The following is an 18,290-nucleotide window of genomic DNA, read 5'->3' as shown; positions in this document are numbered from 1 at the left end:
TCCCTCTTCCTCTTCCCCAGTCAAACGCAGTCACCTGCTGTGAGCGCTGGCAGCTGGCCCTGACCTCCCACGAGCCCCACTATGGGAGCGGTCCTGACTCCACCTCCAGGCCTTCGCACACACCCCTCCCTCTCCCCATGCACTTCCCTGTCCCTCAAGATTCCACTCAAGGGCCACTCCTCCACGAAGCCTTCCCTGGTTGCATCTCCTCATTCCTTGGGGCCTTTGTACCTTCTTCCCTTTAGGGCCTGGCAGCTGTCTCCCCCGCCCTGAGGGAGCAGAGCTGGTTCACCCCCATCCCAGATGTGCGGCACAGCGTGTGCCAGATATTTGGCAAGTATCAGTGGCAGCAAACTGGGCCGTGAGGGCTCCTCCCTGCAGAGGCTGCAGCCCTGTTGCTGGACTCCTTCCTTTCTCTGGGGCTGGAAGAGGAAGGTTCTAAAAGAGAGGCTCCCTGGAGTTCCTGTTGTGGCTCAGTGGTTAAAGAATCCTACTGGGAACCATGAGGTTGCGGGTTTGATCCCTGGCCTTGCTCAGTGGGTTAAGGATCCGGCATTGCCATGAGCTGTGGTGTAGGTTGCAGATGTGGCTCGGATCCCGTGTTGCTGTGGCTCTGGTGTAGGCCAGCGGCTACAGCTCCTATTAGACCCCTAGCCTGGGAACCTCCATATGCTGTGGGAGTGGCCCAAGAAATGGCAAAACAAAACAAAACAATAAGAGAGGCTCCCGCTGAGGCCCAGCTTCTCCCCAGCAGCATTCAGCCACACCTGGCACTCCCCCCAATGACTCATGGGAACTGGGGTGTGGGGGGCAAGAGCAGCTCCTCTGTCCTCAGGCACCCACGGGGTTGTGGCCAAGAAGAAGGTGGACTCAGGATGGGGTCTGGGAGGCAAAAGGGTAGGGAGGGGCCCAGGACCTAGCGCTCCGGGCTAAGCCCTGTCTCCTCTCCACCCTTCCTACCCACAACACCCCCACTTGCCCCCTGGTTGTCTGCTGCTTGAACTTCTGCCATGTCACTTCCTCCAGGGAGGCCTCCCTGATCTCCAGAGAGATCTGGTTGTCCTCCTCCAACTAAAAATTATCAAAGCTAATTTGCTTTTTAGGGCTGCACCTGCAGCATATGCAGGTTCCCAGGCCGGGGTCGAATTGGAACTGCAGCTGCCAGCCTACACCACAGCCACAGCCACAGGGGATCCGAGTCACATCTCATGGCAACGCCATATCCTTAACCCACTGAGTGGGGCCAGGGATCAAACCCACATGGATACTAGTTGGGTTTGTTAATTGCTGAGCCACAACGGGAACTCCCTCAAAGCTAAATTTCACTGGCCTTACCACATACCGGGCTTTGGGGCTAGCCTCCATAAGGACACCATTTTATTTAATCATTCCATTGCACAGATGAGGTAAGTGGGGCACAGAGATACTAAGATGCAGAACCAAGGTCTGAACCTTAATGATTCTGCTTTGTGCTGGGTGCCGAGGTGCAGGGACCCTGCTGGAGTGTCATTCTTGCTGCCATGTCCCCACCACCAGGTGTGGGGCCTGTTACAGAGGAACAGGTTCAGGAATCCAGAGGCCCGGGATGCTGGGCAGGGGCAGGCCAGCAGACACGGTCCCCTCCTGCGTGGCTCCTTTCCACATCCTGACCCCCCTGGGGACCTGTAGGTGGGTCTTGATCCCTATCCATCACTCTTCCCCAGAGCAGCCCAGACCCAGCACCTCAGGGAAGGAGCACCAGAACTGGCTTCACACGGGGTACCATTTCTCTGGCTGGGGGCACCAGGCTTAGGGAGGGGGCCCTTCCCCGGGGGGTGAGCAGGCAGAATGAGGTAGGTGAGTTGAGGGGCAGCCACAAGTCCTGAGAGGCAGGGTCTTGGCTACAGCCCCTCCCTGGAGGCCCCCAAGGACGGCTGTCTCAGACCTGGGCGGTGAGTCCCAAGGTGGGCAGGGGTGGGGGGGCTGGCCCCTGGGTCCGTGCTGCTCCTGGAAGAGTCAGTCAGTCTAGGCTTCAGGAATAGTCAGCTCACAGAGGTTTCGGAGGTGTGGGGGTGGCGGTTGGGAGATCTGGGCCCACCCAGCTTCCTTCAAGGCCCAGTCCAGGGTCAGCAGCCCTGTCACTGCCCATACTTCTTCCTTCCTGAATGTGACATCCGGAGGTCCCTGTCATCCTGGGCTTGGCCCGGGTCCTGGTCAGCTGGGGAGGAGCGGCTGGCGCTCGGAGGAGGTGGCAGCGTCCCTGTATATCAGGAACTGTATGGAGATCTGGAGGCGTTGATGTCAAGGCTGAACGGAGCAGAGACGGAGCTGGACCCGCCCCTGGGTGGCTTTCGGCCCCATCCAGAGCTGCCTCCCTTCCCCCACCCCCATCCAATTCTGCCAGGCGGGAAGGGGCAGCCACGGCCTCCCAGCCTCCGCTCTTGCTGCCTTCCGCTGAGCCAAACCCCATTCATCTACCAAGGCCAGCGCTGAGGTCCTCTTCCTCCAGGGAGCCTCCCCTGAGCGCAGCCCCAGGATCTTGCCTTCTTCCCACCCTACAGCATCCTGGGGCTTTCACCAAGTTGCAGGGGCCATTTGGGGGCCCTAGAACGTACCTTTTCTTTATCCCTCGCCGCACCCACCAGGGATGCAGCAAATGTGGAAACAGGGCCATGTTTGCCTTCTCCAAAGGAGATTGAAATATTGCCCTCCTCAGCCAGTCCAGCTCATTTACTGAGCCCCCACTGTGTGCTGGGTCGGCTGCTGTTTCTGGAGAGCTTGGCTTATGCAACTGCGAGATGAAGCTATGGAAGCGCAGGGAGGCTAATGATTTGCTCTGCATCACACAGCTGGCAGGGGAGCCAGGATGTGAACTCAAGTTTTTGTGTCTCTAATTCACGTGTGTCTTCAGGTTCCAGCGTTCCTTCCTCCAGCCCGGATGGGCTAATATAGGCCCTGTTCCCCAGGACTTTGCACAAACTGTGCTTGCAACAGCCTTCCCTTGCCTTTGCTAACTGCTCCTTCGGAACCCAGTTTACAGGGCACTCATGGAGGCCTCTGCTGAGCCTCCGAACCAGGACAGCCCCCTGGTCACACACTCTTGCAGTTTTCCTCTGCGGTGCCTCCAAGATGAAGGGACCATTTATGATGATGTGTGTCTGTTGGACTTCCCACTGACCTCTAAGCTCCCTGAAGCCAGGGCCATTGTGTCGCTGCTCACGACTGGACCCGGTGCCTAGCGGGGTGAACAGCACACGGGAAGTTTGACTCTTGGATGGATGGATAGACGGATGGATGGATGGATGGACAGATGGATGGGTGGATGCTGAAGCCGTGTGCAGGCAGAGGCGGCTGCAGCCATGCCTACCCCACCAGCCCTCACGTCCCGAAGGATACGATGGTGTCGAGCAGCAGGACGCCCAGGCTGCCCACGAGCCAGGGCAGGTGGTGCAGCAGGTAGCTGCCCTCGCTCTGGCCCACCTCGGGGTTTTTGAGCAGCACGCTCAGCCCGTACAGCGTGTTCCCCAGCATCACCAAGGCGAACAGCGAGTAGGAGATCCCCTGGGTGGATTTCCGCAGGAACTGGAGGCGAGGGGGGCGGGATCAGAGACCTCCTAGGGCTCTTGTCTCTCTGGACTGTAACTTCCCACGTGTCCGTCTGCCCGGCCGCAACAGGCCTGCTCTGAGCTGACGGCACACCGTGTGACGAGCGTCCGACATGGGCCCGGCACCCAGACCAGCCCCTTCCAGGGCCTGACCCCTCGGCCCCACTCTGCCAGGGACCCACCCCCAGGTCAGCCAGACACCCCAAGGTGCCCTCTCCCCAGCCCCGCGCTGACTCGCTGTCCCGCAAGCTGCCCCCATCCCTGGCCCTCCACCTGCCCCTCATTCTCACCGGACCTCCTACCTTCCTGGGACACACAGGTCACCCGTACCCCTGGAAGGCAGGCGCCTCATGCTCATCTCCAGAGGCAGAAACTGAGGCTTGGAGAACTGCATAAAGTCACCCAAGCCAACAGCGAGTGTGGACCGGGCCTTCCATACGAGACTCTTCCCCCCTTACCAGGCCGGGCCACGCCTTCACCCAGGGGCCCAAGCCACCGGCCGCACTTCTCCCACTGGGCCCCACCGCCCCAGCCCCCGGCTCACATTGGTGCGGATCTGAGGCAGCCGGGAGAACAGGTACAGCACGCTGGAGACAGAGCCGATGACGAAGCCGATGATTTCCTGCCGGGTGAAGGGCTAGGAGGGCAGAACAGAATGCTCAGCACCCAGTGGGGGTTGGGGTGCTGGGTGAGAGCCCCAGGCTTCCCCGAGACGGCAATTCTCCCGCTCCCTTGGCCGTGCAGGGAGGGCCCTCGGGACACAGACCCCACCCCCACCCCCCTCCCATCCCCCCCCAGCTCCTCACCTTACTGCCCGGCTCCACAGACAGGAGCGTCCGCCCCCGGAAGACCTCCCTCGGGGCAGCCCCGGCGCCAGAGCTGCTCAGCAGCGGGGTGACACACGTCATGCCCACGATGAACAAGAGCATGGAATTGATGTGGGCAGACCCTGGACACGAGGCAGGAGGGAGGCTGAGGTTAAGCATCTGAGCGGCAGCAGAAAGACTGGGCTTTGAGTCCTGGCCTTGCCCCCTCAGTGGCTGTGTGGCCTTGGGCAAGGGACCTAAGGCCTCTGAGCTTTAATTCCTCATCTGTAGAATGGGTGTAATAAGAGTCATTTTCTCCCCAGCTTGTGAAGGTGACCCAGTGAGGGCAGGAGAGGGGTCCCAGGCATGAAAATGCTAATGAGACAGCCCCACCCCTAGTGCCCCCCCATCCTTTTTTCTTCCCTTTTTTTTTTTGGTCTTTTTGTCTTTTTAGGGCCGCACCCTAAAAAGGCTACTAAAAAGGCTAGGGGTTGAATCGGAGCAACAGCTGCCGGCCTCCGCCACAGCCACAGCAAGGCCAGATCCGAGCCAGTCTGCAACCTACACCATAGCTCCCGGCAATGCCGGATCCTTAACCCACTGAGCGAGGTCAAGGATGGTCCTCACGGAGACTAGACGGGTTCGTTAATGGCTGAGCCACGATGGGAGCTCCTCTCTGAATCCATAAGGGCAGCGATGGCCTGTGTGCCCGGTTCCTGTCTCCCCAGCTCCTAGCCCAGGGTCTGGCACAGAGGAGCAGCCGAAGCCACATTTGCTGAATGAGAACTGCAGGGAGGGGACTGACTCCTTGTGGTCCTGCCCGGACGTGCTCACTGGCCTCTATCGAGGCTGATCAGGGGATCAGGGTTCAGGCCTTCAGATAAGGCCGGAGGAAGCCTTTCTGCGGTTCGGTTTACCACCAGCCATCGGGAACCTGCCTCCTCCCAAGCTCCCAGGCCTCCCCGCTGTCCCCTAAGGCGCCCGACGCAGAGGGAATCGTTGCACTTACAGGGAGAGGGGCGTTTCTTAAACTTGTAGTGAAAGTACAGCGATAGCATCACCACGTCGGCCAAGACATAGTACACGGCTGTGTAGGTCTGCAAGGGAAGGAGGGGGCCCAGGGCACTGGCTGTCATCCCAGGCTCCAGGGACCACACCCCGGACCAGGGCACCTCGGCCACACCCCAGCTGGGTGACCCTGAACCAGTCACTTCACCTCGTGGCATTTCTGTCTGCATGTCCAGGAAAGAGGGGATCCCACCTGGCAGAGCCCAGCCCGCACAGTTGGAGGAATGGCAGCGGGCATTACCAGATGCGACAAAATAGGACTCCAGAGGTTAGGCGGTGGCTACAGCATGGGGCCCGAACAGAGGGGAGGACGCCTCCGCCATGGCTGTCCCGGGCAGCCCACCCTGCCCCAGGGGACCGGCCCACCTGCAGGGGCAGCTGGTCAGCGAGGAAGGAGCCGATGAGATTGCAGGAGTCTCCGCCGATCCAGCCCAGGAGGAACCACAGGGACACGGCCTGGTCCATGTTGCCCGTCTTACAGGCCTTGATGTACTGGCTGCGGTGGAGGAAGACCCGTGCTCAGGGGCTGAGGGCTGTGAAACGTGGAACAGCCAACGTGGAAGCGCGTGGCGGGGGCAGTGGCTGCGGGCAGCTGGTCCTTCCCGCAGGCAGGATCTTTGTTGGCCCTTCTTTGCCCTTTGGGGATTCCTACTGAGACACCCCTTCCAAGCCAGGAGCCTTATGGGACATGCATCTTTCAGAGAGAGCTGTCATGATAAGGATTCTCCTCCAGAGCGCCCTGGGGACCTGGGATCTTCATAGGGTCCTGACATCTCACGTCCAGCCCTGAGAACCACTGCATAGGGTCCCTGGATTCTCTCTTCTCTTGGAGGGGCGGTGGGGGGGTGTTAAGAGAAGGATGGTGGCTGTGGCAGTGGGCCCAGGGCCTGGGCACTGCCCTATCTCCAGGGGTGATGGATGATAAGATGGGCCAAACCACAGCCTGTTCTTGTCAAAAGAGAGAGAAGGGTGGGGCTGTGGCTCCCGGAGCTCTCATGACATAAGCCATGGGGTTGTCTCTCTCCCTGACCCGCCCCTCTGGGGATGGGAAGTCGGGAACCGGGATTCACACCCAGACCTGAGGCACCTGGCTTGCTCTGGGGTCATTCCACGATGGCCATTCGCTGTGTCCTTGTTTTTTAATCATCTGCATGTACTGAAATTAGTAAAAGGTAACTATTCATTATCTTCTTTGTCTTTTTAGAGCAGCACTTGAAGCATATGGAAGTTCCCAAGATAAGGGTCAAATCGGGGCTACAGCTGCCGGCCTACACCACAGCCACAGCAATGCCAGATCCCAGTTGCCTCTGCCATCCTACCCTACACCACAGCTCACAGCAATGGTGGATCCTCAACCCACTGAGCCAGGCCAGGGATCAAACCCGCATCCTCATGGACACTAGTCGTGTTCTTAACCTGCTGAGCCACAACAGGAACTCCAGCACAAGGTAACTAAATAGCACCTTATCCCGCCCATCACCCAGGACAGAAGCTCGGGAAGCTGGGCGGGTCCCTGGTTCTCCCCACAGGCGTCCTCCCACCTTCATCCCTGCCCCCCTCTTGGTCTCCCACCCACGCCTGTGCCCCTCGTTTCCGTCTTCCTTCTCAGAGTTCTTTCTATAACCCCAACCTTGCCCAAACCTTTCAGAGCCTTCCACTGCTCTTCAGTAAGAACCCCATCCTCCAGAGCACGTCCTGACAAAGCCCCCAGGCCCCCTGTCCCTCTGCCCCTGCCTCTCCAGCACGACCACCTTCCCTTCCCCCAAACTTTTTTTTGTTTTTTTTGTCTTTTTGTCTTTTTAAGGCCACACCCATAGCATATGGAGGTTCCCAGGCTAGGAGTCGAATCGGAACTGCAGCTGCCTGCCTACACCACAGCCACAGCAACACCAGATCCAAGCCGCATCTGCAACCTACGCCATGGCTCACGGCAACGCCAGATCCTTAACCCAGTGAGCAAGGCCAGGGATTGAACCCGCCACCTCTTGGTTCCTATTCGGATTCATTAACCACTGAGCCACGACGGGAACTCCGCTTCCCCAAACTTCACGGGCAGACGCCCAGCCAGGCCCTCCTCTGCATCTCTCAGCACATACAGTTCCTCCTCAGGGCCTTCCTGATGGGAGCTCGGCCAGCACCCGCCAGTCCCTTCTGGACTCAAGCTTTCCAAGGGATGCGACAGTGTCCAGCACAGACCCTAAGGTTGACCCTGTGGCCCTCATTAAAGCCCCTTCTGGGAAACTGTAAGTTGAAGAGTCTCCATATATTTCACGAAAAGTGACCTGGTCAGGAGAGGCCGAGTCCTCAGGAGAAGCAGGAAGGTGGCTGCTGTTGCTGACAGCACCCGGGGCTCCCTCCTGGGCCTCTGGCCCTCCTCTCTGGTTCATCAGCCAGGCCCAGGCAGGCCCGGTATCATGCCAAAAGGGGGATCCGCAGCCCACTCCTCATGGTTCTGGGGAAGCTCACACCCTAGGACAGGAACTCTCTCTCCCTCGGCCACCCCTGGTCACCCGGACCCATCCAGTGTGCCACCCATCCAATCCCCTGACATCAGTGCTGGATGCCTTACACAACCTCCCAGGCACACCCCCTGCCTCCAGTCTCTCCCTGTCCCTCCCTCCAGGCCTGCTTCCCCAGGGCTCCCGGGTTGTCTTTAACAGGTGCCAAAATGGATGCTCTGCAAAGTCAAGGATGGTGTCGGCTTGGCTTACTTCTGCCACGTCGAGTGTGGCAGCTGGGACAAGGTCAATCAGTGAAAACACCAGGCCCGCAACAGCATGCGAGGGGTAGTCTTTTTAACACAGGGTACAGGACAACTGGGTACTGTGTACAAGAGAGTGAGGCTGGAGCCCTGCCACACACCGTATACAAACCTAACTCAAACTGGATCAAAGCTCTAAATATAAGAGCGAATATATGCTACTGTGATTTATAAGAAATATATATTTGAGGAGTTCCCGTTGCGGCTCAGCAGTACCAAAGGTGACTAGTATCCATGGAGATGTGGTTCGATCCCTGGCCTCGCTCAGTGGGTTAAAGATCTGGTGTTGCCATGAGCTGTGGTGTAGGTTGCAGAAGCGGCTCGGATCTGGCGTTGCTGTGGCTGTGCTGCTGGCTGGCAGCTGCAGCTCCCACTGGATCCCTAGCCTGGGAAATTCCATAGGCCATGCATGCAGCCCCCAAAAGACAAAAAAAAAAAAAAAAAAAAAGACAAGCAAAGCAATATATTATATTTGATCCTCTTCCCTGTTCCCTGCACAGAGCTCCTAAAACCCTTGAATGTCCTAAGGGGTGACAGGCAGAAAGGTGTCACAAAATGTTAACGAGGTGACTTTCAGAAAGTCCTTAGGTCACCTGAGGAGCAGGACTGGTTGCAGGGGAACCAACCGTGATGAGAAAGTTATAAAGCCTCCCTGAAAGACATTTCTCGGACTTCTGTGAGCAGCTCTAGCAAACTAAGGGAGCCTGAGGAGGGGTGGGGGAACCGCTGATCTACAGCTAGAGGTCAGAAGTACAGGTGACACCTGGGCTTGCGACTGGCATCTGAAGTGGGGACAAGGGAGCAGTCTCGTGGGACTAGCAAGACCGGGCTGTTAACCAGTGGGATCTCGGGCTGTCTTCAGGTAGGTAGAGTGAGAACGGAGTTGACTACTTGACGGTGTGGGGCAAAAAACACATGCAGTAATTCACCTCCACTTGGAGATTTCTATATAAACCTCTTAGAGGAAAAGAAAGAAAAGGATGACTCTTTGGATACCTGGATTAAGCTATCATTTCTCAGAAGTGACATCAAAACCACAAGCAGGAGGAGTTCCCATTGTGGGTTAAGGACTGCAGCAGTTCAGGTTGCTGCAGAGATGCAGACTTGATCCCTGGCTCAGTGCAGTGGGTGAAGGATCTGGCATTGCCACAGCTGTCACAGTTGCAGCTCAGATTCAATCCCTGGCCCAGGAACTTCCATATGCCGTGATTGCGGCAAAACAAAATTAAAAACAAAAAACCCACACGTGACAAAAGAAGAAATAGATAAATTGGGAGTTCCTGTTGTGGCGCAGGGGAAATGAATTCAACTAGCAACCATGAGGTTGCGGATTTGATCCCTGGCCTCGCTCAGTGGGTTAAGGATCTGGTGTTGCCATGAGCTGTGGTGTAGGTCACAGATGAGGCTCGGATCTGGTGTTGCTGTGGCTGTGGCTGTAGGCCAGCAGCTGTAGCTCTTATTCGACCCCCAGCCTGGGCACTTCCATTTGCCGTGGGTGCAGCCCTAAAAAGCAAAAAAAAAAAAAAAAAAAAAAAAAAAAAAGGAAAAATAGACAAATTGGACATCATCAAATTGTTGAATTTTTGTACTTCACACAACACTGTCAGGAAAGTGAAAAGACAACACACAGAATGGGAGAAAATGTTGGCAAAATATATTTAGAATATATAAAAGACTCTTACAACTCAACCACACAAAGACAACTCAACTGAAAGACGGGCAAAGAATCAGAAGAGACCTCTTCTCAAAGAAAATATCAGTTGGCCAATAAACACTTGAAAAGCTACTTAGTATCACTAGCCATCGGGAAAACACAAATCAGAGTTACAATGAGGGAGTTCCCAGGTGTCACAGCAGGTTAAGGACCCAGTGTTGTCACTGCTGTGGCTCTGGTTGCTGCTGTGCAGTGGGCTCGATCACTGGCCCTGGAACTTTCCCATGTGTACAACTTCACACCCACTAGGACAGCTATAATAAAAAAGTAGAAAATAATGAGCAGCTTTTTTTTTTTTGGTTTTTTTTTTTTTGGCCACACTCACGGCTTGTGGAAGTTCAAAGGCTAGGGATGGAATCTGAGCCACAGCTACAGCAATGCTGGATGCTTAACCCAAGGCACCGGGCCGGGGATTGAACCCACACTTTCACGGAGACAATGCTAGATCCTTAACCTGCTATGCCACAGTGGGAACTCCAACAATAACAAGTGTTGATGGGGATTTAGAGAAACTGGAACCTTCACGCACTGCTAGAGGGAATATAAAATGGTGCAACCGCTTTAGAAAATAGTCTGGCAGTTGCTCAAAAGATTAAACACAGAGTTTCCATGTGACCTGGCGAGTCCATCCCTTGGGTATAGACACAAGAGGAGAATACACATGTGTCCCCACGAAAACTTGTATGCGGATGTACACAGCAGCCTTAATCATACTGGCCAAAAGGTAAAACCACCCACATGTCCATCCATGGATGAATGAATAAACAAAATGTATACTCCTACAACACACTCTTATTCGGACATAAAAAGAATGAAGTATTGATACTCGCTACATACGACCTGGATGAACCTTGAAGACGTTACGCTGCGTGAAAAAGGCCAGTCACAGAAGGCCACACTCTGTATCCATGGACAAGAAATGTCCAGAAAAGGCAAATCTAGACGGAAAGCAGGTTGGTGGTTGGGGCTCGGAGATTTAGAGGGAAATGAGGAATGACTCATTTCTGGGTTTCTTTTTTTTTTTCCTCTTTTTAGGGCCACACCCGAGGAATATGGAAACTCCCAGGCTGGGGGTTGAATTGGAGCTGTAGCCGCCGGTCTATACCACAGCCACAGCAACATCAGCTCCAAGCCACATCTGTGACCTACACCACAGCTCATGGCAGCGTTGGATCCATAACCCACTGAGCGAGGCCACGGCTCAAACCTGCGTCCTCATGGATGCTGGTCAGATTCATTTCCTCTGAGCCGCAATGGGAACTCCCCTTCTGGGTTTCTTTTTAGGGTGAAGAAAATGTTCTAAAACTGATGGTGGCGATGCTTATACACCTCTCTGGATACACCAAAACCTTGGACTTGTACATTGAAAGGGGCTAATTCTATAGTATATGAATTCTCTCTCAATTAAACCGTGACCTTTCTCCCTCAGGATAAGGACCATGAAACTCCCTAACAGTGGGGAGCACCCTCCCAGAACGGGGCACTTGATGACTGCTTTGACCTCCCCTCACCTTGCTCTCCCCCGGACCCCAGCACCTTCGAACCCTCTGCCCAGCCATGGGATTCTGTGCAAGGCCATCCTCAGAGACCCCTATGCCATAGGGAACAATACTCCCATTTTACAGATGAGAGAATGGAGGTGCAGAGGCGTGAAGGGACTTGTCCAGGTCACAGTATGTTCTTGTTCCCTAATCACAGTAGTGGCCAGGCTGTTTGTTGGGGTTTTTTGGTCTTTTTAGGGCTGCACCTGTGGCACATGGAGGTTCCCGGGCTAAGGGTCGAATCAGAGCCACAGCTGCTGGCCTCTGCCACAGCCACAGCCACGTGGGATCCAAGCTGCATCTGCGACCTACACTGCAGCTCACGGCAACACCGGATCCTTAACCCACTGAGCGAGGCCAGGGATCGAGTCGTCCTCAAGATTATTAGTCGGGTTCATTACCGCTGAGCCACAATGGGAACTCCCATGCTGTTTTGTAATCACTGCTTGGCCTCCACCAGACTCTCACATGACAGAGGCTGCGTTTGGTGCCGGCCAGATCTCCCACTGCTCCGCCTCCTCTCTTACTTGCTGTGCAGTTCAGAGCACGTTATTTAACCTGTCTGGGTTTCCATTTCCTCATAAAGAAGGGATCATGATTGTACCTACTTCACAGGGTGGTGATGAGGATTAAATACGGTAAAAACATGCCACATACTTAGAAATGCTGCTGGGCACACGGTGGGCACTTAGTGAGCAGAAGCAGGTGTTAGTATTATTATCTGTGTGCCAGCATAGCCTAGCATGAGGTGGGACCTAGAGCAGGGGCCGGGGCCCGGCTCTCCAGGGTGGACTGGAAGTCGGTGAGTGGGAATGGGGGAGGAAGCACACTTGGCCTTGAGTCTGGAGAGGCCCAAAGCCAGCCAGGCAGCCCCTTCTCAGTGCAGCCCCTGGAGCCCTTGCCCCACCCATGAAACCCAGCCCGGGTCCCACCACCCTGATGCTACTCACGGGAAGGTGGATGCAGCAAAGCAGAGGATGGAGATCAAGCCCAGGCCCACGCTGGCCTCGTCCCAGCCATCCTGGGCACACTCGCCAAACACGTCCCATATCCACTGGCGGGAGCCATTGGGGCAGCTGGAGAAGTTGCCAGAGCCCAGCTTCTTCCAGACCATGGCTGCAGAGGTGGGGAGGGAGGGATGGAGGCTTCCAGTGTGCCGAGGCAGGCGAGGGCTCTGAAGGGTAAAAGAGAGGGACCTTCAGCCTCGGGAGGTCCTGGTCCTAGTCACGGCCCCGCCACCCCAAGCCCATCCCAGCCTTATCACCCAGCACTGACCGAGTCCCTGAACCAGAGGGCAAAGCGGACAAAGGTGCGGGGAGAGCACTGGATCTGCAGTCAGGGGCAAAAGCATTCAAATCTCAGGTCTACGTATTGGTGCTGTGACTTTGGGCAAGTGACAGCTGTGCCTCAGTTTCTTCATCCACAAGATGGGGGCAATAACAGTGCAGCCTCCATAGAGTTGAGAGGGTTAAATGAGTTCAGAAATGCAGTGGAGAGAACTGATCCCTCAAAGTCACCTTTGTTCTAACTCTTGCACATTTAGATTATTTTCAATCTTGTAAATTAGGAGTTTCCCTTGTGGCTCACTGGTAATGGACTTGACTAGTATCCATGAGGATGCGGATTTGATTCCTGGCCTTGCTCAGTGGAGTAAAGATCTGGTGTTGCATGAGGTATGGTGTAGGTCGCAGATGTGGCTCAGACCCTGAGTTGCTATGGCTGTGGTGCAGGCCAGCAGCTGGAGCTCCGATGTAACCCCTAGCCTGGGAACTTCCAAATGCTGGGGGTGCAGCTCTAAAAAGACACACATACAAAAAAAAAAAAAATCTTGTAAATTATACTCTGCAGGTTGGCTGAGACCACGCCCATTAATTATATTCTCTTATTTAACGTACAGCTATCCCCTAACTTTGGTCAAGTGAGGCAAGCGGCGAAAGCAGAAGGACCACGTGAGTCTTTCCAGGGTTGCACCAGTGTCTGAGAGTCAAGCTGGGCAGCTCACTTGTGTGGGACACCTGTCAGCAAAGGGTCCAGAGCCACCTCCCCATCTTCACTGGCAACAAAGCCAAGAGCTGGCTGGTTGCAGGGGCAGGCAAAGGAGTCCGTCCCAGTGTCCGGGCACCCTGAACAGTGATGAGAGCAGTCACTGCCTGTGTGACAGTCCCAGAAGAGGGAGACAGCATGGGACTGCTGGAGCATCTCTACCCCACAGAATCATCACAGCCTCCGATCGCTGAGCCCTTTACCAGCCCTGTGCTAAATACCTTGAAGGCCTTTCGGCTTCCCCCACCCCCAGCAATACCTGAGGCATATGGAAGTTCCCAGGCCAAGGTTCAAATCCAAACCACATCCCTGTGACTTAACGCCACAGCTGCAGCGATGCCGAATCCTTAACCCTCTGTGCCACAGTGGGAACTCCCCTTTCTGATTTTTGCTGCATATCAACTCTATCACGTGGGGAGCTACTGATACGTCTGTGAGGACCTGGGAAAGTGAAGTGCCCAGGCCATCCAGGCAGGAAGGGTTCACAGTCACCATGCCACGCTTCTGTCCCTGGGCGTGGTGGAACCCTCCTGTGGTCTGGTCAGGCTGTCCAGCATCTCACGAGGCCAGAAGGCAGGCTTCCCCTTTTCTCACTGTGTGCAGAGGGGTTTTTCTCGCTCTGGATGAGGCTCTCTCCAGCCCCCTTCAGTTCCTGCTTGGGCCAAAAGGTCCAGGATCCTAAAGCTATGTCCTATAGACCGAATGCCACTGACCGAATGTTTATGTCTCTACCAACCCCAAAATCGTACATTGAAACCTAACCTGAAACGTGATGGTAATTTGAGGTAAGTATTTCGGTAATACTCCCGAAATACTTTGGGGAGTATTTCGGTCACAGAGCTTTCATGAATGGGATTAGTAGCCTTATTAAAAAGATCCCTGGAGTTCCTGTTGTGGCTCAGCAGGTTAGGAACCTGACTAGTATCCATGAGGGTGCAGGTTCAATCCCTGGCCTCACTCAGTGAGTTAAAGATCCCGTGTTGCTGTGAGCTGTGGTGTAGGTCTCAGACAAGGCTAGGATCTAGCATTGTTGTGACTGTGGTGTAGGCAGGCAGGTACAGCTCCTATTCAACCCCTAGCCTGGGAACCTCTATATGCTGTGGGCACAGCCTTAAAAAGGAAAAAAAAAAAGGCCAAAGAACACCTTCACCCCTTCTGCCAGGTGAGGACCCAGCGAGATGACAGCCATCAATGGATCAGGAAGCAGACCCTCACCAGACACTGAATCTCCCAGGACCCTGATCCCGGATTCCCCAGGTTCAAGGACTGAGAAATCACTGCTTGTTTACAAGCCACCTGGACTGCTATGCTGTGACAAAGGCCTGACTGCCCTGGCTGGACCCTTGGAACTGCTGAGACCACAGCAATCTGAGAGCATTGTGGAGGGAAAGGAAGCGAGTCAGCTTTTTCTCAGGAAGCTCTAGGCTCTCCACTCAAATGTGACTCAATAGGGAGCTCTGGTGCTCGGGGCAAGGGCGCCCCAGGTCACAGCCTGCCCGGCTCATTGCAGCACCTCCAGGGTCTCGCAAGGGGGAATGAAAGCCTCTTCCAGCACCTTGGTGACCCACCCTGACCCTCAACACAACTGATACTGGAGCCGTTTATCTGATGTCCTGCCACCAGCACTTGCAAGGCCACCCTGGGGTTAACTCACAGCCCAGGTAGGAACTGCGCCTCTGCGGGGTCAAAGGTTATTTCCAAACAAGGCCTTCGGTTCCCCAGCCACCCCTCTACTAGACTGCCTCCCTCGCCCTGCTCCTGTAGATTCTGGACACGCCACTGCAGGTCACCGCGGTGGTCTGCTGTCATCCTCCTTAACTTGTCTGTGATCAGAACACTGTCCTCATATCACGGATAAGGTTGAGTGACCTTGTGCAACTAACTGTCTGAGCCTGTCTGTAAAATGAGGATCACAACGGTCCCTCCTTGGGGCTGCCGTGCAGATGACATACACAGAAAGCTCTCAGCCCCAGTGCCTGACTTAAAGATAGCAACCGTTTCGAGAATGAGAGACCAGGATTGCAACCACCCTGAGGCTACTCTCACTCCCCCCCCCCCATTTTTGGTCTTTTTAGGGCCGCATCTACAGCACATAGAGGTGCCCAGGGTAGGGGCTAGATCAGAGCTGCAGCTGCCAGCCTATACCACAGCCATAGCAACACCAGATCTGAGCCATATCTGCAACCTATGCTGCAGCTTAGGGCAATGCTGGATCCTTAAACCACTGAGTGAGGCCAGGGATGGAACCTGCATCCTCATGGACCCTATGTCGGGTTCTTAACCTACTGAGCCACAATGGGAACTCCTCACACCTTCTCTTCACCGGGTTAGGGAAGAAAGAAGGGGGATACACACCCAGTGAGGAAGGTGGCATCTTGAAGGACGTACCTCGGCTCACAGTGTTCGGGGCACTGAATGGGAGGTCCCCTGTCCACACATAGGGCCCATGTGCAGCTAGAGGCTCAGAATACTCTGAGACACACCTGAGCCCTGGACAGAAGGTGCTTTCCTCTGAGGGTGGCTGCGCCTAGGGCTCATCACCCGTAGGTTCTGACCCAACTAGGAATCCAGGCCTGGCTTCCAAGAACAAGCCCGCTCCTGGTCCAACAGTACTGAGTGAATGGATGTCCAGGCTTGCAACAAAGGTAGACCAGGTCGGTAGGTCTGACAAGGACCACAGCCGGGGTGTCTCAGAATCTGGGAGGGGACATGTTTGAATTCAGGATCAATGTGTCCAGACTGCGGATCAGGGACCTTGGGTTTAAGGAGCTCTCCCAGCAGATGCTGGCGTACATGGCGGCCCTTTAAGCAAAGCATCTTGGAGTTCCTGTCATGGCTCAGCGGTTAACAAACCTAACTAGAATTCATGAGGATGCGGGTTTGATCCCTGGCCTCACTCCATAGGTTAAGGATCTGGCATTGCCGTGGAGCTGTGGTGTAGGTCGCAGATGCAGCTTGGCTCCCAAGTTGCTGTGGCTCTGGTGTAGGCCGGCAGCTGCAGCTCTGATTCCACCCCTAGCCTGGGAACCTCCATGTGCTGTGTGTGTGGCCTTAAAAAGACAAAAAAAAAAAAAAAAAAAAAGACAAAAAAAAAGAAAGAAAGAAAGGAAAAAAAAAAAAAAAAGGAAGAAAAGGCATCTCCTGTCATAGCCAAGCTCCTCTTCCAGATTCCAAGCTGAGTCCAACAGATACTCCCTACCAAAGCTGCTTGAGTAGCCATCTTTACCTACCAGGTAAGTCCAAATTCCTTGAGACTGAGCCCAAGGGTACTCCCAGAACTGCCCTCCCCACCTCGTCTCCTGCCTCCTCCCTCCAGATCTTCAGACAGTCATTCCCAGACCTCCAGACTTCTGTTCCAGCTGCCTCTTCCCCCAGGCATGTCCTCTCCCCCTGGAGGGCATGGTAAAAAGATATTAAGACCTATTTCTAAATTGCCCTCTTGGACGGGGCCTTACAGGAGCTGTCACCTTACAGCTCCTGTCACCTCTTCCCCTACCCTCGTCCCCACACCTGAAGAATGATCTTCACATTCCTCAGCCACCGCTGCCCACTCCTCTCCGTTCCATAAGCTTCTTCTTAGGGCCTAGACTCATCAGCTAGGCAGGAAAGGCTCAGAAACAGAGAGGGAGAGAGGGAGGGAGGGAGACAAGAAGGACCACTGTGAGCATGGATGGCCTAGGGTTAAGAAGAAAGCACTCTGGAACTGGCCTGCCGGATGCCTACTCCTAGAACTCCTGAGCTGGTGACTGAGCCACAGACTCTCAATCCGTAAAAAGGGGGCAATGAGGCAGGTTAACCGCAGAGTTTAGATAATCCAGGCCGAGCGATGAGAAGGGTGCCTGAGCACAGGTCAAGCACTCAGTGGGATAACCTGGGATGGCTTTTATTCTGTTCTGGCCGGAGCTCTTCCCCCCCGCCCCCCGCCCCCTGGCAAACCGCAGGCTTCAATAAACACTGAATAGATAAGAATGCACCCGTCCGCACACTTCCAAACGGTGGACTCGCCACGCACACGTTTGGAGACCTATCCTAGGCGTGGAGTGGGAGGGGACAATCGTCCCGGTTTGGAGCTACCACCCACTCCAGCCCTCCAGGTGCTCGGTCACAACACCCTCCTAGTGACTCAGCCCAGCACCGGCCACCTGTTTGGCGGGGATAATGACAGGGCAGCCGCTGTGGTCAGCGCTCATTTGCCGCGAGGCCCCCTCCTCCGGCACGCCCTGGGGAAAACAAAGCCATCAGGAGCGAAGGGGCCCGTCGGCCGGGATTAGGAAGTGAAAAGGGAACCCATACCCCACCCCTGGCCAGGTCGGTCCCAGAGGTTATGCTGGTCGCCCCTGAGAGGGGGACCTGGGCCGCCCAGGGCCTCCCAATCTCGCCCAGAGCCTCGCTCCAGAATCTTGCGCCCCAAAGGGGGAACGGGGACCCCAGAACCGTCCAGGGGCCGGAAGAGGGTGTTAGAAAGATGTGGCAGGGAAGGCCCGGAGTTCTGACCCACGGCCCCAGCCTCAAATTCGGCTTACCGCGTCTAGATCCTCCCCGCCGCCCGGCTCCTGGGTTCTGCCTCTCCTGCCTGGGTCGGCTGACCAGAAGCGCCGCCCCGCGCCGGCCCCCGCCTCCCTCCTCCCGCCTCCCCGCCTGGGAGCTGAGCGGCTCCGCCTCTGGAGCCGCGCACTTTGTGGACGGTCCCTGGAGGAGTGGCGCGCTAGCCGAGCGTGCGTGGGGGGGCGCAGCGGCGCTTGTCCTTGCTCCCTTAAGGCTCCCGGGGCTCCT

At 55.6% G+C, this 18,290-nt stretch overlaps 1 protein-coding gene across 4 annotated transcripts; it reads right to left on the bottom strand.

Moving 5' to 3' along the window:
• Nucleotides 1-1,360: 1,360 nt before the first annotated feature.
• SLC66A1 (solute carrier family 66 member 1) lies at nucleotides 1,361-18,088 on the bottom strand. Of its 4 annotated transcripts, none has more exons than XM_084958199.1 (9): nucleotides 18,041-18,084; nucleotides 17,028-17,127; nucleotides 12,425-12,648; nucleotides 5,825-5,954; nucleotides 5,400-5,487; nucleotides 4,391-4,533; nucleotides 4,129-4,221; nucleotides 3,376-3,561; nucleotides 1,361-2,265 (listed from the first exon to the last, which is right to left on the bottom strand). In XM_084958199.1, exons 3-9 carry the CDS (start codon nucleotides 12,586-12,588, stop codon nucleotides 2,194-2,196), a joined length of 876 nt encoding a protein of 291 aa, XP_084814325.1. In that variant the 5' UTR covers nucleotides 12,589-12,648; nucleotides 17,028-17,127; nucleotides 18,041-18,084; the 3' UTR covers nucleotides 1,361-2,193.
• Nucleotides 18,089-18,290: the final 202 nt, after the last annotated feature.

The sequence above is a fragment of the Sus scrofa genome, chromosome 6 (genome assembly GCF_054392235.1).
Source record: "Sus scrofa isolate SSC_HxYL_T2T_F1_AM1 chromosome 6, Sscrofa_HxYL_maternal_Yorkshire_Landrace_v2.0, whole genome shotgun sequence".
Classification (NCBI taxonomy): Eukaryota; Metazoa; Chordata; class Mammalia; order Artiodactyla; family Suidae; genus Sus; species Sus scrofa.
The sequence above is the reverse complement of the archived record's forward strand: the minus strand, read 5'-3'. Positions and strand labels throughout refer to the sequence as shown.